The sequence below is a fragment of the Anas acuta genome, chromosome 4, assembly GCF_963932015.1.
Source record: "Anas acuta chromosome 4, bAnaAcu1.1, whole genome shotgun sequence".
NCBI lineage: Eukaryota > Metazoa > Chordata > Aves > Anseriformes > Anatidae > Anas > Anas acuta.
In genome coordinates, this window is record NC_088982.1 from 394139 (window position 1) to 415714 (window position 21576).

At 74.0% G+C, this 21576-nt stretch overlaps 5 protein-coding genes across 5 annotated transcripts in view; 3 read left to right on the forward strand and 2 right to left on the reverse strand.

Moving 5' to 3' along the window:
* LOC137855362 (dedicator of cytokinesis protein 2-like) overlaps positions 1-1375 on the reverse strand; it is a 72682-nt gene extending 71307 nt beyond the window's left edge. Inside the window, exon 1 of the mRNA XM_068679438.1 lies at positions 1301-1375. Within this exon, the coding sequence (XP_068535539.1) occupies positions 1301-1343 (43 nt within the window). The 5' untranslated portion in view covers positions 1344-1375. The remainder of the gene's footprint in view (positions 1-1300) is intronic.
* The window catches only part of AUP1 (AUP1 lipid droplet regulating VLDL assembly factor), a 134503-nt gene that overhangs the window by 83523 nt on the left and 29404 nt on the right, over positions 1-21576 (forward strand). The gene's annotated exons all lie outside the window — the stretch shown is intronic.
* DQX1 (DEAQ-box RNA dependent ATPase 1) lies at positions 2790-8941 on the forward strand. Its single transcript, XM_068679396.1, has 11 exons — positions 2790-3461; positions 5043-5236; positions 5526-5901; positions 6157-6396; positions 6575-6674; positions 6755-6913; positions 7094-7285; positions 7400-7525; positions 7703-7893; positions 7983-8173; positions 8411-8941. Exons 1-11 carry the CDS (start codon positions 3180-3182, stop codon positions 8592-8594), a joined length of 2235 nt encoding a protein of 744 aa, XP_068535497.1. The 5' UTR covers positions 2790-3179; the 3' UTR covers positions 8595-8941.
* Positions 10698-12972, forward strand: LOC137855197 (interleukin-12 subunit beta-like). The gene is made up of 6 exons (XM_068679306.1): positions 10698-10969; positions 11277-11498; positions 11761-11872; positions 11940-12124; positions 12267-12415; positions 12776-12972. The coding sequence occupies exons 1-6, from the start codon at positions 10900-10902 to the stop codon at positions 12935-12937; spliced, it is 900 nt and encodes a 299-aa protein (XP_068535407.1). The 5' UTR covers positions 10698-10899; the 3' UTR covers positions 12938-12972.
* Positions 13576-19978, reverse strand: TLX2 (T cell leukemia homeobox 2). The gene is made up of 5 exons (XM_068679368.1): positions 19451-19978; positions 16706-16943; positions 14554-16510; positions 14088-14212; positions 13576-14016 (listed from the first exon to the last, which is right to left on the reverse strand). The coding sequence occupies exons 1-3, from the start codon at positions 19845-19847 to the stop codon at positions 16294-16296; spliced, it is 852 nt and encodes a 283-aa protein (XP_068535469.1). The 5' UTR covers positions 19848-19978; the 3' UTR covers positions 13576-14016; positions 14088-14212; positions 14554-16293.

A 21576-nucleotide genomic window follows, 5' to 3' on the forward strand; every position in this document is an offset into this window, starting at 1 on the left:
CGGGCAGGGCAGGACCCCCTCAGCCCCCAGACCCAGCGCGTGCTGGTCCCAAGCCCTGCGTCCTCCCAGCACGCTGCCAGCCACCCGCAGCCCCGCACGGCCGGGTCCCGCTGCCCGGGGCACGCGCCCACCGCGAGCACAGGGGCTGTGAGCGCAGCACGCAGGGCGCTTCCTGCCGCAGCGCAGGCTGCACCGGGACTGCTGCGGTTAGTCCTGCCGCTATTTCTGGTGCTGCGGCCAGCGGCGGCTCTGGGGAGAAGCAGCCCTGCCCTGGCTGCAGGACCGGCTGCGCGCTGCTGGGACCGTCCCCTGCAGGCATGCACGCCCCCAGCAGCTCCCTCCAGGACCCTGCCCAACACCCACCACTACAAAACCTCGCCACCTAAACCCAGTCCTCCAGCTCACGTCCTCGGGGGTGCGGTGCCCCCAGACCCACACAGCTCCACCAGGCCCCCCTGGATGGACACACACACGCTGCTGGCCCCAAGGCTCCCCGCAGCACCAGGAGCCCTGAGCAGCACCAGGAGCCCTGAGCTGCCTGGGGCCCCCTCCTGCCATCCTGCCCCCTGCCAGCCCCAGCCTGGGTCCCAGCTCACTCCTGGCCCAGCTCCTTCCTGCCCCCAGCCCCCACCAGCCCAGGCTTCCTCGTAGGCCGGTCCCTAGAGCCCCCTGCAGCACCCCAGGCCCCATGTGGGGCTCAGCCCCTGCTCGGGGTCGCTGCCCGCAGCGCAGGGAGGGGACGTGGGAAATGGCCCCCCAGAAACGGGAAGAGGCGCGGGGCGGCGCGGCGCAAGGAGAAGTGCCTGCTGCTCGCTCAGGGGCTGCTGCAGGGCTCAGGGGCGTTGCCGCAGCCCACTCAGAGGCTGGGAGCAGAGCCCCGAGCAGGCCTGGGGCAAGGAGCGGGGCTGGCTCTGGGCTGCCCGCTGCAGGTGCCCTGGGTGCAGGGTCCCGAGCTCCAACAGGAGCTGAGCCCAGACCCCCAGCCCAGCGGGGAGGGATGGTTCCTGAGCTGGGGACTGGAGAGGTGCAGCCCCAGCACCCCCGCCCTGATGCTTGGCCCCTCGGCTCCCCATCCCCACCCAGCACCCACGATGCTCAGCCTCCTGCCATGCTCAGCCCCCAGCCCACCCCATCGCCGGCCCTGCAGCCCCCGCCTGTCCCACACTTGTCCCTGCATCCCGTGGCCTCGCAGCATCACGGCATCACGTGGACCTGACCTTGTGCCCTGCGCATCGCCGCTGCTCCACCCGGCACGGCAGCGCTCACCCGCAGCCCCCGCTGCCCCGGCGGCTCCACTCACCCACGCCATACTTCTCCTCCTTGGTGGGCAGCCAGGGGGCCATGGCCGGCTCTGCAGCGCACCGCGGGGACCCGGGGCAGCTGCCGGTTCCTCCCGCCCCGCTCCCCGGGTCACGTGCGCCTCATCGGTTTGTGCAAACCTCCGCTTCCTCAACGCCCAGCTGGGTGCTGCGGGACCCGGCCAACGGCCCTGCACCCCCACGGGGCACCGACACGGAGCCCGCTGCCCCCACGCTGCCTGGGGTGCCATGGGGCTGCCCGGGGTGCCATGGGGCTGCCTGCCCCGGCCGTGCTGCAGCACCCAGAGCCCCCCAGCTGAGCAGTGCCCATGGCAGTGACACCGGGGCTGGAGCCTGTGGCACTGAGGGCACCCGCTGGGACAAGGCCTCGGCGGTCCCAGCTGGGGCTGGGCTGTCCCCGTCCCCGTCCCTCAGGGCACGAGGCCGGTGGCACGGGCACCGCGCGGGGGGCTCAGCAGGGCCGTGCCCAGCCCCTGCCCTCCCGCAGCACCCAGCGGGGAGGGAAGCAGCGGCTGGGCACCGACCGCTTCCTTCCTCCTGCCCGCTGCTCCCCGCCTGCCCCTGGGTTCGGGGAGCTGGGTGCTGCCGCCCTGCCCCGCTCACGGAGCCCCGGCCGGGCCCTGTCCCCGCCGTGCTCCCGGTCTGCAGCAGGGTACGGCCGGGCGGGCACCCCGCTGAGCCGCGTCTCCGCCATGGGGTCACCCCTGGGTGCGTCCGCCCCGTGCCCAGCCCCGGACACCGCGGGGCCCAGAGCCCGGCCAGGCAGCGCGGGGCGGGGGCACGGGGAGCCCACGGGGAGCCCACGGGGACGGGCAGGCGGCCCCGCGGCGCCCCGGGGCAGGGGCCGGGGCAGGGGCAGGGCCGTGCCCGCGGGCGGCTCCCCCCAGCCGCGGAGCCCGGTGCCGCCGCCGGCCCCGCTGCTCGGCCACACCGGGCACGGCCCCGCCGCTCACGGCCAGCCCCGGACGGGGCGCAGCACCTGAGCTCCGCGGGGTGCCCGGTACCGGCGGGGTGCCCGGTACTGAGCAGGTGCCCCCCGGCGCGGTGCCCGGTGGCCCGGGACCCCCCGACCCCGCCGCTCCCCCCGTGCCCGGCGGCCGCGCGGGGCTCCCGCGGCGTTCCCGGTGCGGCAGCGCCCCCTGCCGGCCCGGTACGGCCCTGCCCGGCACGGGGCTGCTGCAGCGCCCGGCAACGGCCCCGCGGCACCGGGGAGCGGCCCGGGACGGGACGGGGGGAGCGGGGCGGGGGGAACCGGGGGGGGAGCCCCCGGGCCGGGCCGGAGGGGCGGGGCTCCCGGGGCCGGAGGGGCGGGGCCTTTGGGGGTGGCCCCGCCCCCGCCCCGCCCCCGGCCCCGCCCAGCACCGGGCACTGCGCGGCCACTGGCGGGGGGGGGCGGGGCGGGGCGGGCACCGCGCGCGCTGATTGGCGGCGGCGGCGGGGCCACGTGACGGGGGCGGTCACCTGACGCCCGCCCGAGGCAGGGCCCAAGGTGGCGGCGGCGCGGGCAGGTGAGGGGCGGCGGGCCCGGAACCGGGACCGGAACCGGAACCAGAACCGGAACCGGAACCGGAACCTGAGCCGGAACTTGAGCCGGGCCGGTTCGGGGCGGTCGGCTCCGTGCGGTCAGGGCCCGGCCCGGCAGTCACGGCCCTGGTCCGGTGCCGCCCGGTGACCCCCGCCCGGTGACCCCGGCCCAGGCCCCTCCGCCCCCGCCAGGCCCCTCCCGGTCCCGGTCCCCGCGCCCTGCCCCGCGCCCTCCCGCCCGGCGCCTCGCGTCCCGCCGGGGGCGGCACCGGGCCCCCATTCCCCGCCCCCCTCCCCGCCCGCCCCTCGCGGCGGCAGCCCCGGGGTGGCCGGGCCATGGCCTCCTGCGGGGCCCCGGGCTCCCCGCCGCGGCAGCGCGGCCCCGGCTCGGTGCCGGAGGCCGAGGAGGAGGAGGACGACCCGGCCCTGGGCTGCGACGGCGACCTGGAGGTGAACCCGTACGACGGGCTGCCCTTCTCCTCCCGCTACTACGAGCTGCTGCGGCAGCGCCGGGAGCTGCCGGTGTGGACCACCAAGTACAGCTTCATGGAGCACCTGGAGGGCGCCGGCGGCATCGTGCTCGTGTCCGGGCCCCCGGGCACCGGCAAGAGCACCCAGGTGAGCGGGAGGCCGGGCCGGGGCCGCTGCGGTGCTGGGCTCCCCGCGCAGCGCCGTCCCTCCCGCTCGGAGCAGCGGCCGTGCCACGTCCTGCACCGGGGCGGCCGCCTCCCCGCACGTCCCACGCACACGGTGGATGTGCCGCAGCCCCGGGGCGGGCTGGCTCCCCGCGCTGCCCTCGGCCACGGTACCGGGGAGCCCCTCAGTGTGCCCCTGGCAGGGCAGTGCTGGGATGCACGGGGCAGGCGCATGGGTGCTGGGCAAAGCCTCAGGACGAGCCGGGGAGGTGCTGCCGCATGTGCTGGGAGCGGCTGCGCTCAGGGGAGAGCATCGGGGCCCTTCCTGGGGCCAGGGGCACTCAGGCTGGGTGATGGTGGGCACGAGGTGCTGGGATCTGGGCTCCTGGCCCAGCCCACAAACCTGCACAGCTCAGCCCAGCCCAGAGCCTTGGCACGGCACCTGGAGGCGTCGTCACGCAGACTTTGACCAGGGCGGGATCGCCTGGGAGCTGCAGGGGTAACCCTGGGCCTCCCGGGGCCAGACGCAGTCTGGACTGAAGCTCAGCAGCTCCCGGCCCCTGGGTTTATCAGGGTGTTGGCAGCAGGGCTCGGGGCTGTTGGCCAAAACACTTCCCTGGGGTGTGACTGCGTGGAGCAGTCAGCCCGGGATTCAGCCCAACGGGCGGCCTGCCAGGAGCCCAATTTAGGGAACGGGGACCCTGAGCACTGCTCGTGTGGGGCTGGGCTGCCCTCAGCCTGAGGCCGCTGTGCCCCGAGCAGAGGAGATACAACTTGATCTGCGTGCAGCATCTGACCCCGCGCCTTGGTGCAGTGACAGCACCAAACACGAGGCTCCCCCGCGAAGAGGGAAGGGCTGGTGCTCAGCCCAGCTCCTGTTGCTGCTCACGGGGCTGTGTCCCATGGGGCTGACCGTGTGCGGTCCTGCCGAGCTGTGAGTGGGGTGCTGAGGGTGGCTCTGGGGGCAGGTCCCTGCCGCTCTGTGACCCCCTGGGCTGTGGCAGCACCTGCCTGCAGACGGGATGGTGAATGGCAAACCTCTGGCTGCGGGAGAGGAGTGGGGGGCAGCTCCCCTAACACAGGCACAGGGACAGCAGTAGGCTGTGGGCACAGGCTCCTTGGTCCCAAACCCTGGCCGTGGTGGGACTGGGGCTGAGACAGGTGACGGGGAGCAATTGGAGGAGGAACGGCTCCCCGAGGGAGGCACTGAGCAGCCCAGGCTGGGTGCGGGTAAGACGTTGCCTCTGCTGAGTTTTTTTTGGCATGGTGAGATAGAGATGGGAGCTGTCCACATCCTTAACACAAGCCCCAGGGCCGTGGGGCTTCGTGATCCATCAGGAAGCTCCGGGCACGGGGCGATGAGGCCGAGGAGCTCGCTGTGGTGCTGCAGGCAGGTGCTGGGGATGGAGCTGTGAGAGGTGTGGGTGCCCCTGCACTGCCCCGGGTCCTTTGGGCATCAGCGCTGCCGTGGGGAGGGTTCAGGGGGTGCTGCTCGGGGTGGGGATGGGGCATCCCCATGCCCGGGGCCGTGCTGCCAGGCCCTGACCGCTGCCGCCCCTCGCAGGTCCCGCAGTGGTGCGCGGAGTACGCCCTGTCCCTGCAGTTCGTGCACGGCCTGGTGGCCTGCACCCAGCCCCACAGCCTGGCCGCCCTCAGCCTCTCGCTGCGTGTGGCCGACGAGATGGACCTGAACCTGGGCCACGAGGTCGGCTACTGCGTCCCCCACGAGGACTGCTGCACCACCGAGACCATCCTGAGGTGCGGGGCCGGGGCCCTGGGCTGCCCGGTGCTGGCAGTGCCACTCACACCGCGCTCTAATCCCGCTCAGCTCCCGGCCGCCGCGTAATCTCTTAATCCCTGCTGGCCTCGTTAGGGGAGCAGGGCAGGGGGAGCGCCTCCCCCCGGGTCAGGGCTGCCGCTGGGTGGGTGAGGTGCTCCCGGGGGGGGTCCATGGGGGCAGTGCCCTGCAGCCGTGCCCTGACGGGGCTGGGGCACGCAGGTCGTGCTCAGGGCACGCACACGAGCACCACTCGGGGCACACCCACAGGTACTGCTCGGACGAGATGCTGCTGCGGGAGATGACGTCGGACCCGCTGCTGCGGCAGTACGGGGTGGTGGTGCTGGACGAGGCGCAGGAGCGCACGGTGCCCACGGACGTGCTGCTGGGGCTGCTGAAGGACGTCCTGCGCCAGCGCCCCGAGCTGAAGGTGGTGGTGGTCACCTCGCCGGCCGCGGAGGAGCAGCTGCGCGCCTTCTGCGGGGACCCCCCCGTGGTGCGGGTGCCGGGCCCGGGGCCGCCCCCGCAGGTTCTCCACAGGGACCCTCCGGCCCGCAGCCGCGTCGCCGCAGCCTGCCAGGCTGTGCTGGACATCCACCGGCGGCAGGAGCCCGGCCACGTCCTGCTCTTCCTGGCCAGTGAGCAGGTGGGGCTGGGGCACCCCAGGCATTCAGGGCAGCTCTGCACCGCTGCTGCAGGGGAAATGGGGAGGTGGTGTGGGGGCATGGGGAAGCCCCAGGAGAGGTGTGGGGTGTGCCCTGGGCTGGGACACCTCAGCTGTGGGTGCAGTGGGTTCTTGGGGCCTTCCCCCAGGGCGGCCAGGTGGGCGTGGGGCTGTGCTGGGGCTGTGCTGCTGCTCTGGGCGCTGCTGGAGCATCACTCGTGCCCCTGTCCTCCGCAGGAGATCACCGAGTGCTGCGGGGCCATCCAGACCGAAGCCGTGGCGCTGAACCCGGGGCTGGGCCCGCTGCTGGTCCTGCCCCTGCACCCCGGCGTTGGGCGGGCGGCACAGAAGGTGTACGAGGCGCTGGAGGAGGGCGGCCGGGAGCGGCGGGTGGTGGTCACCCACTGGCTCGGGGACTCGTCCTTCTCGCTGGGGAGCGTGCGCTTTGTCATCGACACGGGGCTGGAGCTGCGCAGCGTGAGTGTGGCGGGGACGGGGAGCCCGGCTCTGCCCCGGGGCGAGATGGCAGCACGGCAAGCGGGAGGCTGGGCTTGGGGTCGGCTGCGTGCACGGCCCAGTCCCCACACCGGTGGGGCAGGGGGAGCCTCGGCGAGGGCAGGGGCTCATCTGTGGGTTCCCTCCTGTGACCCTGCAGGTCTACAACCCCCGGATCCGGGCAGAGTCCCAGGTGCTGCGGCCCATCAGCAGGAGCCAGGCGGAGTCGCGCATGCAGCGAGCTGCCGGCAGCCCCCAGGGTGCGTGCGGGGGGGTCCCTGTGCGCCTCCAGCAGGAGGTGGCGTCTGCCCTGCCCCTGCTCACGGCCCCTGTCCCGCAGGTACCTGCCTGCGCCTCTACTCAGAGGCCTTCTTTGAGCAGCGCATGCCCCCCAGCCCCGCGCCCCACGTCAGCGAGACCAGCCTCAGCCGCCTCGTGCTGCTGCTGAAGCGCCTGGACATCGCCGACATGGGGCAGTGCGACTTCCTCGACCGGCCAGGTAGCGCCAGGGCAGGGAGTGCTGGGGGTGGCCGTGCAGGAGGGGCTGGGGGCTGGACGTGGCCGCAGCCGTGGCCCGGGCTTCCTCTGGAGAGGGCCTGGGGGGTCTGCGGGAGCGCAGGGGGGTGGCAGGGCTGCCTGGCCCCGCTGGCGCCGGCAGCCGGCTGATGTCCTGCCCCAGCCCCCGAGTCACTGATGCAGGCGCTGGAGGACCTGGACTACCTGGCGGCGCTGGATGACGACGGGAACCTGTCGGAGGTGGGGATCATCATGTCGGAGTTCCCCCTGGACCCCCAGCTGGCCAAGGCGCTCATCGCCTCCTGCGAGTTCGACTGCGTGGAGGAGATGGTCAGCCTGGCTGCCATGCTCACAGGTACCCCGCAGGGGCACGGGGCGAGGGGCAGGGGCACGGCGTAGCCCCCAGGAGCTGGCACCGGGAGCGTGGCGGTGGCAGCACGCGGTGACCTCCCCCCTGCGCTGTCCCCAGTCCCCCCCTGCTTTGTGCCCCCTTCCACGCGCCTGGAGGAGGCGGTGACCACGCGCCGGCGGGCCCTGCTCCACCCGGCCGGAGACCACTTCACCCTCATCAACATCTTCAACGCCTTCCAGCAGCGTAAGTGCTGGGCCAGGAGGTGCTGAAGCACCTGCCCGCATCTCACGGCTCCCTCGCTCCTCGGGGCAGGCACGGGAGCTGCCTTCAGGACAGCCCCCGGGCGCCTCAGGCTGGCTGCAGGGCGCTCCCAGCCCGGGGCCGGTTCCCCGTGCAGCCCCATCCCTGCTCTCCCCGCAGACAACGGGGACGAGGGCTGGTGCCGCAAGCACGGGGTGAGCGGGGAGGCGCTGCGCCTGGCGGGCATCGTGCGGGCCGAGCTGCTGGAGGTGATGCAGCGCATCGAGCTGCCCGTCTCGCCCCCCGCCTTCGGCACCGACGCCAACGTGCTCAACATCCAGCGCGCGCTCATCTCCGGCTACTTCCTCAAGGTGAGGGGGGCTGCGGGGGGCTCGCCTGGCTGGGGCCGGGGCAGTGCCAGGCAGCCCCCACCCTCCCTCGCTTCCCCCTTGCTCCCCAGGTAGCTCGGGACATCGATGGCTCCGGCAACTACGTGATGCTGACGCACAAGCACGTGGCCCACCTGCCCCCCTCCTGCTGCTACCTCCTGCGCCAGCCCCCCCGGCGCCTGCCCCCCTGGGTCCTGTACCACGAGTTCACCATCTCGCAGGACAACTGCCTCCGCGTGGTCTCGGAGATCCAGCCCCAGATGTGAGGACCTCGGGGCTGGGGAGGGCTGGGTCCTGCCCAGGCTGCGTCCATGGCTGGCTCCGGGGCTCTGGCAGTACCCTGGGGCCATGCCTGGGCCTCCTGTCCCCATGGGGTGGCTGTTCCCATTTGGGGGGCGCAAGGCTGCTCCCAGCGAGGTCCCTGGGGCTGTAGTGCCCCCACCAGCCCCTTGCACGCACCCCAGGGCCGCCTGCCCCCCCTGACTCTCCATCCCTGCAGGCTGGTGGAGCTGGCACCCCAGTACTACCTGAGCAACCTGCCGCCCAGCGAGAGCCGGGACCTGCTCATGGAGCTGCGAGAGAAGGTGGTGGCTGCAGAGGAGGTCCCGGAGGTGCCCGAGCCCCTGGAGGAGGCGGCCGGCAGGGAGGACGATGAGAACCAGGATGTCTGCGTGCTGCAGTGAGCCGGAGCCACTCGAGCCACCTGGTTTTGGCTGGGACAACCGGGGACAGGGAGCCCTGGGGAGACGGCGCTGCCACGAGGGCTGCCCCCGTCCTGAGGAGGTGCAGGCTCTCTGCTGCTAGGACAGCTCCACACTACGGTCGTGCCACAGGACTGGCCCCTGCCTTTGTCCCCAGGGAAAACACACGGGTTTGGGGAGCGCTGGCCCCGTCCTGGACCTGGACAGGGGTGGGGAGCCTCCCCTGGGCCTGCTGGCCCTGCCCCTCTTCCTCCCCACAGGTGGGGGCAGACCCTCAGGGGCTGTGGGGCCGCTTGTGGATTTCTCCTGTATAAAGTTTTGTGACCTTTGCTCTTGGCTTTGCGTGGTGTTTGCACTACATGGGGCTGGGGGCAGGGTGGGCTTCCCTGGGGTCCTGCCTCCCCCAGGGCCATGGCTCTCACCTCACCCCCTCCCACCAGCACTGACCCCTCACAGCCGAGCCTCCTGTCCCCAGCCCGGGGGGTTTCTGAGTGTGATGCATCCCCCTCCTGCCAACTTGCCTCCAGTTCTGGGTACTGCGCCGCTGCTCCTGGTCCCGTCAAGGGGCAGCCCTGGCCTTTGTGCCGGGTATTCCCCTCTGCGGGTGTGCTCTCTTCTGCAGAAGCAGAGGGGAAGCTGTGGCTGGCGGCGGGGGCGGGCGGCAGGCTGGAATCACAGCCCAGTTCCCTGCTCCCCGGAGGGGGCGATGCGCCGGGGGGAGCTGCTGCCCTCTCCCCCTGCCCTCAGGGTCCCCTCCCTGCCATGGGGGCTCCCCCCCAGCATCGCTGCCTTCACGAGCCTGCCCCGTGCTGCAGCAGCGAGCTCAGGCTGGGGGGCAGGGTGGGGGTCCTGGCCCCGAGGGGAGGGGGTGCTGTGCTCCTGAGCTGCCCCCAGCACTGGGGGGGTGCTGCTCGCCCCCCTGCTGCCACAGGCGGGGGTTCTGCTGTTACTGGGAAGGGGCACGGAGGCTCCGTCCTCCACCGCAGCGCCTCGAAGGCTGAGCAGAAAGGTGATGGCTGGGCCTCCCCCCCACCCACGGCCACACTGGAGCCTGAACTTCCCCCTTGCTTTCTAGGAACCCCAGAAAGTACGTGAGCGGGAGCAGTGGGTGCAGCTCGCGCTCCCCAGCCTGGCACCGCAGTGCCCCCAGCACGGGGGCTGCAGCCACCCCTGCCCGAGGCTGCTGCCCCCTGGTCCATCCCAGCCCCCCCATCCCTGTCCCTGCCCTGGTGGCGGTGCCGGGGCGGCTCCTTCTGGGCAGGGGCTCGTCCCGCTCCCGGCCGGGGATGGCAGCGCCCCTCTGGCCTCTGTCCCTTTGTCACAGTGGGGCCACCAGGCGCTGGGTGCGGGGCTGGCGGCTGCTGGCACCTGGGTCGGGCAGCGGGACAGGGCAGGGGCTGGCTCCTGCCTGAGGGTGGGCTCCTGCCCCTTCCCTGCTGTGCCTGTGGCCGGGGCTGGGGCCGTGCCCCCCTCAGGCTGTGCGCCCCCAGGCCCGGTGCTGATGGAGCTCGGAGCTCGGCCGTCCCTTCCCCGCTCTCCCGAGGGCGCAGGGTGAGGGTGCTCGGCGTTAACTCTCCAGCTGGTCCTGAGCTCAGGAGCACCCTGGGGGAGCTGAGAGCATCCAGGGCTCTGGCACCGTCCTGGGGGGCCTCGCACCGCCCCCTCACCCCGCAGCCCCTCGGAGGGCTCCCCCCCATGAGGGGGTCCCCGCTGCTCTCAACCTGTCATCGCTGGGGAGCTCCTGCTGCCCACGGGCAGTACCCGTACCCGACGAGGCTGGAGAGCGAGCGTGGGTACCGCTTCACAGCTCCACCCCGCTCCACCCCGCACAGCTTTCTCCTCTTCTAAGAACTCTGATGCCTCTGTGGTTTGGCTTCACCTTGGGGCAGCCCCACAGGGTCCCGGCTCAGTATATACCCCGCTCACCGGCCCCAGCCCGTGCAGAGCCAGCAGGAGCAGCGCACACCATGGCCGGTGAGGTAGGCACAGCGGGGGTCCCTCGGGGGCTGGGGAGCACCGGGAGGCAGGGGGCTCCTCCTGCCGGGGGCTGTACGGGGAAGGGCCGGGTGCTGCGCCCATCGCCCACCCTGTGCGGGGCTTTCCCAGCCGCTGCCCCCACGGCTCCGCTTCCCTCCCTCCTGCCCAAACCTGCTGCCACCCTGGCTGAGGCTGCTGTGCCCTCGCCCGCGCTGCCGGCCGCACCCTGCCCCGGCTCCTCTTGTGGGAACGGCTGCCTGCCTGCCTGGCACGGGGCTGCCTTCCCCCAGCGCTGCCCTTCCCCTCCCAGATGCTGATGCTGGTGGGACTGGTGCTGTGCCTCACCCCCACGGACGCCCTGACTGCCTTTCCCCCAAAGTGTGAGTCCTGCCCTGCCTGGGCACTGTGGGGGGGCAGGGGAAGGGGGCACCCTGGTGTGGGGAGGGCTGCAGGACCCACGGCAGCTGGAGGGACCGGGGGCACCCGAATCCCTCTGGTACGGGGCTGTGTGAGCACAGGACTGGGGCAGCTCTACGGGCTGGGGGGCATGGGGGGGACAGGGGGTGATGGAGAAGGCTGGGGACCATGGGGAAGGGTGGATCTGGGGGGTTGGGATGAGGGTGCAGGGGCCGGGCTGCCCTCAGCACAGACCTGCCCCTGACCCCAGCCTCTGCATCTCATCCCCAGTTGTGCTGGGGAGCCTGAACGAGGACGTGGTGGTGAAATGCAACACTTCAAAGCAGCAAGTGACCTGGACGCAGAACGGGGAGCTGGAGCCCATGGCCGAGCTCGTGGCCAAGGGACAGACTCTCACCATCCTCGGCTTGGACCTGCCAGCCACGGGCAACTACAGCTGCTGGGCCGGCGGCGTCCTGCTGGACACCACCTACGTGGTGGTCAGGGTCACCGGTACCTGCGGCCGGGGCAAGGGGGGCTGGCACAGCCCTGCGGGACAGCGGGGCGGGGATGGGTGCAGGGAGTGTGGGGGCAGGTGGGGGACCAGGAAACTCCAGGCTGGCACGTAGTGATGAGGGAGGCTCGTGCCACAGCCTGCAAGGTGGGCGATGCTCTGGGAGCCCAGCCGCGGGGCCAGCCTGCCCATGCTGCTTGGGGAAGGGGCACCGTTCCCCAGCCCCGGCTGACCCTAACCATTGTCCCCTGGCCCCAGCAGGTGAGGAGGAGGCCAAGAACGTCTCCTGCCAGGCTGACTCCTACCGCGGCTCCTTCCGCTGCTCCTGGACGGGGCCCCGCTCGGCCGTTTTCCGTGCCCGGCTGATGCGCAGGTGGGTACCCGCGCCCCTGGCCCCAGCCCCGTGGGCTCCCAGCGCTCACACCTGCCTTGCTTCGCAGTAACGGATCCTTCGGGGACTGGGTACCGGTGGCCGGTCGTGGTGGCCAGTTCAACGCCAGCTTCACGGACCCCTCCTTCTGCCCCTTCGCGGAGGAGCTGCACCAGCTGCAGCTGTACCTGGAGGGGATCTCGGACACCTCCTTCTTCAACTTCACCTCCCCCCGCTTCTTCATCCGTGACATTGGTGAGCACAACCCAGCAACAGCAGGGTGGGAGACACCTTCAGGGTGGGGTCTGGGTGCCGGAGCCTCTTGGGAGGACTCCGGCCCCAGGCTGGGCAGCGGTGCCCCGTGCTCAGCCCCCGCTGTGCTCTGCGCTGCCCACAGTGCGGCCAGATCCACCCCAGAAGCTGACCGTGCAGCAGCAGAGTGAGCAGCTCCGCCTGACCTGGGCCCCCCCAGCCTCCTGGCCGCTCCCCAGGTCCTACTTTGCTCTTCTGTACCGGCTGCAGTACGAGCTCTCCAATGGCACCCAGGTAACTGCACGGCTGCCCTACCCCCTTCTGCCTCACACTGCCCCATGGCCTCGCTGCCCTGCCCCGCAGCCGCGCTCCCCCCGCCCCAGCTCAGCACCCCCCCTTGGCAAAGGAGTGTCATGAGGAGCAGTGACTTGCTCAGTGGCACACAGGGGGTGCAGGAAATTGTCACCCCCCCCCCCCACAGCAGCTGTCACTGCTGCTCCTCTGCCACCACGGCCCAAGTCTAGGTTGGGAAGTCGGTGACCCCAACCGCTGTGCCCCCAGCTCCGTGCCCTGCACCTTCCCCTGGAAAATGCGTCCCACGGTGCCTGTGCCAGTGCCCCCTCCCCGTGGCCATGACCTGACCACCCTTTGCAGGTTGAGAAGTTCGTGGAGGGTGCAGAGGAGACGATCGTGGAGGAGCACATGCGGCGGGTGCGCATCAGCTGCCAGGACCCCTACGCCAAACCCTCCTGGAGCTCCTGGAGCCCCTGGCAGGTGGTGGATGCAGCCCAGCAGCACAGGCTGCGTGCACACTGAGCCTCTCCCCCAGACCACGGCACCCTAGGGTGCCAAGGGATGCCCAGCCTGGGGCCTCAAGGGGAGCTGGGGCCAAGGCACGGTGTCCCCTGGGAGAAGTAGCCAGAGGTGCGCCCCCTCCCCCCTCAACGTTCACTTTCACTTTTGTTATTTTAAAATGGAATTTTATCCCTATAAAAGAGCTGGGCTTGGCTTTGCTACAAAAAAAAAAAAATCGTTTTGTTTTGTGTGTGTGGTGGGGAGCAGAGACCTGGGCCCTATAACAGCCCTGAGCCCAGGAGGGCCAGGACCCAGGGCAGGCTGGGGGCACAGCCAGGGGGCAAGAAGCAGCCACCAGCACCGGAGAGGCTCAGCTCCCCGGGTCAGTGTCCACCACCATGCGGCTGGGTCCCCACCATGCCACCCCACTCAGCACCCCCACGGGGCACCCAGACAGCAGCTCCAGCTCAGGGCTGCAGCCAGGCGGGAGGGAGCTGAGACCCCGCAGCCCTGGCAGGGCGCAGCCCTGGGACCGCGCTCCCACGGCCCAGCCCTGGGCCTCGTCTCAGCCGCAGCCCCGGGTGCCAGAGCTGGGTGCCCCCGAGCGCAGGGGCCTGCCAGGACGCCGGCCCCATCACCACAGACTGCCCGGCACTGGGTAATGCCACGGGGCCTTTATTGAGGTGCTTCCGCGCAGGTCGGGGCCAGGACCCCAGCCCTGCTGCTGCTCTGGAGAGGCTGGTGAGAGTGGGCGGCCCGGCGGGCGCTGCCCTCCTGGGGTGCCGGGGCCTCCTGGGGCGGGGGTCTGGGCAGCCCAGGTGCCCGGGGGTCCCCGGAGTCCGGGTTGTCCCGTGGCGAGGGGGTCCAAAGGACGGGGGGTTCCGGGAGTCCGGGGGTCCCACGGCTCGGGAATCCGGGGGTTGTCCCGAGGCGCGGGGCAGCGGGAGCTCGGGGCACCCCCCAGCGCAGCGGGCCGGGGGCTGGGGGTCCGGCGGGGCCCGGCAGTCCGGGGTCGCGCAGCGCGGGGGGCCGGGGGCCGGGGGTCCCGTCACGGCGGGGCCACGGAGCCCAGGCGCAGCTCTTCCCCCTCCAGCATCTCCCTGCAAGAGAGGGGGCCCGGGCTGAGCCCCGCGCCCGCCCGCCCCGCCCGCGCCGCCCGCCCGCCCCGTACCGGTACGCGGCGATCTCCGCGTCCAGCGCCATCCGGAGCCGCAGCAGCGCCGGGTACTCGCGCAGGCACCGCGCCATCTCCTGCTCCGCCTCGCCGATCTCCCGCTCCAGCTCCGCCACCCGCTCCTGCCGTCGGGCCGTCAGCGCCGCCCCAGAGCCCGGCCCCCGGCCCGCCCCCCACCACCACCCTCCCGGCCCCGGGCTGCCCCCGGGACCCCCGCCCCAGCCGCCCCCCAGCCCCTGCGGCCCCCCAGTCCCGGCCGCACCCCCGCCAGCCGGGCCCCGCGCCGCCCCCAGCCCCGGCTCCCCCCCACACCCACCCCCCCGAGCGCCGCCCCCGCTCCCCCCGCTGACCCGACCGGCCGGGACCCCCCGGCTCCGCCCGCCCCCCCGGCCTCGCCCCCTCCCCGTACCCCGCGGCGCCCCCTCCCCTCAGCCCAGCGCCCCCCGTCCCGGCCCCCCCGCACCTGGTACTTGGCGAGCTCCCCGCTGCGGCGGTCGCGCAGCCCCTCCAGCTGCCGGTGCAGAGCCCCCACGGCCCCGCGCAGCGCCTCCACCTCCGCCGCGCGGGCGCGGAGCAGCCGCCGGTACCCGGCCGCCTCGGCGCGGGCACGCAGCACCGCCTCGCCGCCCCGGGAGCGGGGCCGGCAGCGGGGCCCGGGCCAGCCCAGCGCGCAGGCGGCGGAGCCGTCCTCCTCCCCCCCGCCGGGGCCGGCCGCGCTCATCCCGGAGGCTCTGCGGCGGCGCCGCAGCGGCTCCCGCCCCCCCCCCGCCTCCCGGTAAACGGGGCCGCGTCACGGGGCCGCAGCCAATCCCGCCCCCGGGAAACCGGCACCGGCTGCCCGCCCCCCCCCGGTGGTGCTGCCGGCACCGGTGGGACGCCGCCCGCCCGCCCCCAAGCCCCGGGTGGGGGCAGCGCCCTGCCGGCACCCCCGGTCCCGGAGGGTGCCCCCGTGCGCCCCATCGGGTCCCGGGCAGCACCATGGACAGCGGCAGGGCGGGTGCAGGGCCGGGGTTGGGGTCAAGGTCAAGGGCAGGGGCAGAGGCAGGGGCAGGTCATCACGACCCATCAGCAGCCGGGGACCCCATCTGGAGCTGGCCCGGGAGGGGGGGTCCCCGTGTCCCGGCACCACGTTGCCTGAGCTGTGCTCCATCCCGGTCAGGGCTGGAGCTGGAGCAGGGCTGAGGGGCTCAGGTCTGCGCCCTGGTGCCGGTCCTGCCTCAGCAGGGGCCAGGTCGTGGGCCAGAAGTTCTCTGGACCAGGGGTTCTGCAGCAGAGACCCCAGCAGACCCCACTGCCTGCACGCTCTGCGCCTCACCACACCAAGGGTTCAGTCCCACACCAGGACCAGGCAGCGTGGGGAGGAGGCGGAGGTGTCCCCAGGGAGCAGAGGCTGGAGGGGGCAGCCTCTGGCCGGGTGCTGCTGCCCACTGGCAGGTACAGGGACCCTGTGCCCAGTGTCCAGGGCCGGCACTGCAGGAGGCGGTGGGGGCAGCAGCACCAGGAGGTCCTGCCCTGCGGCAGAGAAGCTCTGTCTGTCTGTCTGCTCAGAGGACAGAGGGGCTGGGGCTCCTCGCCAGCCCTGGGATCCCCAGATGATGAACTCCGACTCGGGTGCTCGTGAGGACGCCATCCACCCCAGCACCCGCTCGCAAGGGCAGCGGCAAGTTTCCAGCACTGGGAATGTGCAAGTTTGGGGGAGGCCGCCCGTGCCCTGGGCTCTGCCCTCCCCAGCAGGATGGTGGTGGAGCAGCGGGGGCAGCCTGGCCGGGAGAGCTGCTGATGGGGGGCACCAGGTCCCGGGGAGCTGGGGGGAGCGGGCAGCTCCTGCAGATGGTCCAGGGCTGGCAGAGGCACGTGGGGAGAGGGGCCCCGTGCGTGGGCTCCCCCGGAGGCTGTGGGCGCGGGGCTGCCCATGGGTCGTGGTGCTCCAGGCAGGGTCATCGGGGCTTTGGAGTCCACCTGCCCGGGGCCGCCACTCACCTGGGGCAGCGTTGGGGCCCGGAGAGGGCCAGTGCCCAGGGGGCGTGGGCATGGGGAGGGGGCTGCCGCTCAGGGGAGTGCCCAGGAAGCAGCAGCCCCCTCCCTGCCACGGGACAGAGGTGCTGGCTTGCACCCTGCCAGGCTCCTGCTGCCCACAGCCTCCTCCTGACAAGTTCAAGGTCCCCAAGGTGCGCAGGCGGTCCCCCTCTGCCACACAGGGACCTCACACCACGGAGGCCACCCCTGAGACGGATGTCACCTTATTGTCCTCGGCCCAGGGCTGCAGGTTCTGCAGGGCGTACAGGGAGGAGTTGTGCATGCAGAGCGGGTCCTGGGGCAGCGGCTGGCTCAGGCTCTTCTGGAAGGCCTCCTGCTGCAGGTGCAGCATCAAGCGGTTGGCCTGCTGGCGCTCCGCCTCGCGCTCCTCCGCCGTCTGCCTCCTGCAGCACACACAGCCCGTCTGGCACTGCCGCGCGGCCTCTGACCCGCCGGGTGTAGGGGACGGGCACCGCCGGTCCCGCTCCAGCCCAGCCCTCCCCGGGGCTCAGTGGCAGGATCTGGCCCCCCGAGGGATGCAGCCGGGCGGCGCTGCCCGGGGGGCTGCAGGTGGCTACCCCTGTGCCCGGGCCCGTTACCTCCACTTGGTGCGGCGGTTCTGGAACCAGGTTTTGACCTGGGCGTCCGTCATCTTGAGGGCCTTGGCTAGAGTGGCACGCTCGGCTGAGGCCAGGTACTTCTGGCGGTGGAAGCGCTTCTCCAGCTCGCAGATCTGCACCCGGCTGAAGGAGGTGCGCGGCTTCTTGCGCTTGGGCGGCGTGCGGTTCTGGTAGGGGTGCCCGATGCGCCGGGTCGCCGCGAAGGGCGACAGCGCGGCTGCGGGCAGAGGGGGGGTGAGCGGCTGCACCAGGGCAGGGGGGGCGCAGGCAGAGCGCCGGCCCTCGCTGCTGCCGCAGGCCAGGGCCGAGCCGCTGCTGAGGGGCTCGGCAGGAACAGGCTCAGCCCTGGGGCAGTGACAGAGCCCGACCCGGGTGCTTGAGTGGGTGAGGGGAAGGGGAGCTCCATGGGAGCTGCAGAGGAGGTGGGGATGGAGACCCTGAGTCATCCCCATCCCGCTCCTGCAGGCTGGGGACGCACGCAGCAACACACAACGGGCTCGTGCTCGGTTCCCTGCCACAGCTCCAACTGCTCTCTGAGCCCCATGAGTGGGGCTGGGACACCTCCAGCCTCAGCAGGCAGCAGGGCAGGCCTGGTCCCAGGCTCGGTGCAAGGCTGGCAAGGCTCCCGGCAGCACAGAGCCACCCCCGTGCCAAGCACCACGCTGGGCCACAGCCCCAGAGGAGCCACCACAGACCTGCCAGGGCCTCCCACCCCTCCTGGCGGCGTGGATGGGACCCCAGAGGCCACGAGGAGGCAGCTGATGTCTCCCCCTGCACACCAGCAGCGTCAGGGCTGGCTGCCCACCAGCTGCCTGGGGGCCGGGGAGGGGCTTCACCCCCCTCGTGGACACAGGGACAGAGCCACCGGGAGCGCCAGGGCAGCAAAGGCGCCAGCAGGAAGGAAGGAGCCAGCCCTGCACATGCGTCCCACCGCCCAGACACGGCCCCAGGGCACCACAGCCCTCGCCAGCGCTGCGCCGCATGGGCAGGGCCGCACGTGGCTGGGCCCATGGGGCTGCTGTGGGGCCGCCATGGGGCTCCGACACCCCACGCTGGAGGGGAGCGGGGCAGACCCCGCCGAGCCCACCGCGGCTGGGAGCCAGGCTGCCCGCCGGCGGGGGCGGAAGCGCTTGACGCAGGTGGAGCCGTGCAGGCGGGGGGCTGGACGCCCCCGCGCCCCCTCCCCACGCGGGGCGGCCCCTCGCCGGGAACAGATGCCGACAGCCCCGAGACCACCCCAAGGCCGCGGCGCTGAGTGATGGCCACGGCTGGGAGACCCCGTGCCGGGGAGGGGCCGCCCCGTCCACCCGCTGCTGGCGCCAGGCAGGAGACGGGGACGTCACCCGCCGCCCCTGCTCGGGGACGGTGCTTCGTCACCGCAGGGCCCCGCGTGGGCCGGGAGGCAAACCCGGCTCTGCCGGCGCCCGGGCTCGGCCCTCCGTGGCCCCCAGCCCCCCAACCCCACGGGGCGCAGAGCCCCGGCCCCCCGCGGCCCCGGCCTCGTCCACCGCCCTCGTCCCCGCTCGGAGCCGCGCTGCGGACGTGGCAGCGCCGCCATCTTGGGAAGGAGCCGAGCTGAGCCCGGCCGGCGCTGCCCGGCACCGCGCTCACCCCGCAGCCAGCACCCGCTGCCGGCACCCCAGGCACCGGCACCCCGCAGCCTCTGCACTGGGGTGCAGCGCCCAGTCCCTCGCCCAGCACCCTGCAGGCACTCCAACCACAACATCGGTGCCCAGCACATGGCCCCATCGGCAGCAACATGGCCCCATGTGGAGCCCCCACCGGCCTCCAGACCCCCAGACCCCCACATCACCCGTCCCAGCCTCCCGCCAGCACCCCGGCGTGCACCACCTCGGCACCCTAGGGCCCCACAGCCGTCCCCACCCACACACAGATGGGGTTCTGCAACCCGCACAGCCCAGTCCCCGTCCCCATCCCCATCCCCATATGGCCCACAGCCCAGCCCCACAGCCACCCCACAGCACGGGCCCCCTGCCCCACAGCAGCCCCGTACGGTGTCTGCTCCCTGCACAGCCCCGTCCCCACATGCAGGCGGGTGTTGCTGCACTCCCCACACACACCCCGGGTCCTCGCCCCCCGTCCCCGCACACACCGCGTTCTGCACCCCGCGCCGCCCCAGCCTCTCCTGCAGCCACCGCCCTCCCGGTGGGACCGGGCCGGTGCCTTAGCCCCGGGGACGGGACGGTCGGCGCCGCGGAGCCCGAGCTCGCGGCCAGGGTGAGGCGGGACCTCTGGGGTCCCCCACGGAGCGGGACCCCGGCCCCTGCCCGCAACTGCCGGGAAGCCGGCTCCGGTCCCCGCCGCGTGCCGGGAGCAGAACAAGCGCGGCGGTGGAGCGGCCGGTGACAGCGCCATCCCGGAGCTGCCGTTTATCAGCCCCGACGGCTGCCGCTTCCCGGTGCGTGAGACCGCAGCGGGAACGGGGAATGGGCGAGAGCCCGGCCCCGGGCACGGCAGCGCTCGGCGGAGCGGGGCGCGGAGACCGCGGCGGCGAGGAGCGGGCGGGAGCCTCCGGTGCGCCGGGGAGGGAGCCCCGCGCCCCGGTACCGGCGGAGCGCGACCCGCCCCGCGAGCCAGCTCCGGCGCGACGGAGCCCGGACCGGCCGGAGCCCCGGTCAGCCGCGCGCCCCGCCGCGCCGTCGGAGCGGCCGGGAGCCGTCGGAGCGGAGGGAAGCGGCCGGGAGCCGTCCCGGCGGCGCTCACCTGAGAGCCGGTCCTTGGCGATGCGCCGCGTCGTCTCCATCCAGGGGAAGGTGAGCCCCGAGAGCCCGGGCACCGGCGGCGGCGCGGCGGGCGGCGGGGCGGGCGCGGGCCGGTGCGCCGGGACGCGGATGACCCCGGCGGGTGGCGCGGCGGGCGCGGGGGTCACGTTCACGCTCACGTTCATGCTCATGTTGAGGTTGTAGGAGCCGAGAGAGCAGGCGGGGCCGTAGCCGCCGCCGTACAGCCCGTAGTCGGGCTCCCCCGCCGCCCGGGCCGGCCCCGCGCCGCCGCCCGGGGGCTCGGGGCCGCTGAGGATCTGGTCGATGCCGAAGCTGATGGGCTCGTGGGGCGGGGGGGCCGGGCCGCCGCCCTCCCGCGCCAGCGCCGCCGCCTCCATGGCCCCGCCGCGCTCAGAGCCGGCGGGGCGCGGGCATCGCGGGGCCGCCTAGGCGCGGGGGGCGGCCGCGGGCGGCCGGGCGCGGGCGCGGGGGCGGGGGCGGCTGGCACCGGGCGCCCGCTGCGGCAGGGGCAGGGGCAGGGGCTGGGGCATGGCCGGCGGCGGCTGCGGGCGGCCGCGGGCTGCGGTGCGCGGCGCGGCGCGGCGGGGCCCCCCGGCAGCACGCGCTTTTCTGCCCCGCTCCATCTGGACCTGCCAAAATCCCGGCCGCCCGCCCGCTGATTGGCGGCCGCGCCCCGTGATTGACAGCCCGCGCCCCCGGGGGCGGGGGCTCGCGCATCCCGGGGCCACGCCCCGGCACCGGCGCCCCCCCCGGCCCCCCTCTCCCGGCCTCGGCACCGGGCCCCCCCCCGCCCGGCCCGCCGTCCGCCGGGACGGCCCCGGGACCCCCGTTGGCGCGGCGCGGGCAGCGCGGCCCCCGGAGCGGCTCCGCCGCGGCCCCGCTCCTGCCGGTCGGGTCCGTCGGGCCCCGAGCGCACGGGGCTCCGCCCGGCCCCCGGACACCGGCCGGGCCCGGCGGCACCGCCGCGCTCCAGCCCGCGAAACGCCGCGACGGCGGCGGAGGCTCGTCCCGGGTCCTGCCGCCGGGCGTTCCCTGGGTCGGAGCAACGGAACGGCGGCACGGGGCGAACCGGAGCCGCCGCCGCGACACCGGACAGCGCCGCGGCGCCTCTCCGCGGCTCGGCGCAGCCCCGGCGCTACCCGCAGCCCCCGCAGTCGGCCGGGACCGGGACCGTCGGGGCGCCGGGCGCGCAGAACCGGGGCCGCCGCTCCGTGCCCGAGCCGAGCCGGCTGCGCGTCCCGGGGCGCACGGAGCGGGCCCCGGCCCCGGGGCCGTCATGGGGCCGCGCGGGGCCGCTCCCGGGTCCCAGGGCGCTCCGGGGCGCAGCGGCTTCGTTCCCCCCGCACCCTCCGCTGCCAGGGCGGACCGGCCGCGGTCCCGCCGAGCCCACCGATCACGGAGCAAACGGATCCCGCGCCCCGGCACCCTCCCTTCCCGGGCCACGGACCCTTCCACCGTTCCCGGTGCTGGCTGACCCTGGCTACAGCAGCCCCGCCGTTCCCGACAGCACGCGTCCCGCTTCCCACGGACCCGCCGCTCGCGGTAGCACCGACCCCAGCCCTTCCCGCCCCCCCGCCGTTCCCGGGGCACGCCCGTACCTGGCTCGGAGGAGCGGGACCGGGTGGCCGGGGCCGGGCAGCGCCGCGGAGCCGCCCGGGCGCGGGATGCGACGGCGCCGGTCGGGGCGGGCTCGCCCGGTCCCGCTCTCCTGCCGGTGCCGCTCCGGCCGGCCCCGCGGCTCGCCCCGGGCGGTAACGGGCAGCACAGAGATCGCGAGCCGGGCCGCGGGGCCTCCCGGCGACTATCGCGACAGCCGCGCCGTGAGTGGCGGGATCGGTACGTGTGTGGCGGGGCCGGTGGTTCCGCGCCGCGGCTGCCGGGACGGGGTGCCGGGCTCCCCGGCGGGCCCCGGTTCAGGGCGAGGGCGGCGGGTCACGTCCCCGGGGCAGGGGCCGGCGGGGGAGGGCGGCCGCCCGGCCACCCTGGCGCCACCGGTCTGGGGCAAATGACATTACCGGGGCCTGCGCCTGTAAATCACGGCAGCACCGGGAGCTGCAGCTGCTGCGTCCCGGGGGCACGGCCAGGCCCAGGGGCACTGGTGGACCC

Coding starts and splice junctions, on each gene's coding strand:
- DQX1 (XM_068679396.1), top strand. CDS start 3,180: ATGGCCTCCTGCGGGGCCCCGGGCTCCCCGCCGCGGCAGCGCGGCCCC. Junction 7,286..7,399: donor CCTGGCTGCCATGCTCACAG/GTACCCCGCAGG, acceptor CGCTGTCCCCAG/TCCCCCCCTGCTTTGTGCCC. Junction 7,894..7,982: donor TCTCCGGCTACTTCCTCAAG/GTGAGGGGGGCT, acceptor CTTGCTCCCCAG/GTAGCTCGGGACATCGATGG.
- LOC137855197 (XM_068679306.1), top strand. CDS start 10,900: ATGCTGATGCTGGTGGGACTGGTGCTGTGCCTCACCCCCACGGACGCC. Junction 10,970..11,276: donor GACTGCCTTTCCCCCAAAGT/GTGAGTCCTGCC, acceptor TCTCATCCCCAG/TTGTGCTGGGGAGCCTGAAC. Junction 11,499..11,760: donor CGTGGTGGTCAGGGTCACCG/GTACCTGCGGCC, acceptor TGGCCCCAGCAG/GTGAGGAGGAGGCCAAGAAC.
- TLX2 (XM_068679368.1), bottom strand. CDS start 19,847: ATGGAGGCGGCGGCGCTGGCGCGGGAGGGCGGCGGCCCGGCCCCCCCG. Junction 16,944..19,450: donor CGCCAAGGACCGGCTCTCAG/GTGAGCGCCGCC, acceptor CTCTGCCCGCAG/CCGCGCTGTCGCCCTTCGCG. Junction 16,511..16,705: donor AACCGCCGCACCAAGTGGAG/GTAACGGGCCCG, acceptor TGTGTGCTGCAG/GAGGCAGACGGCGGAGGAGC.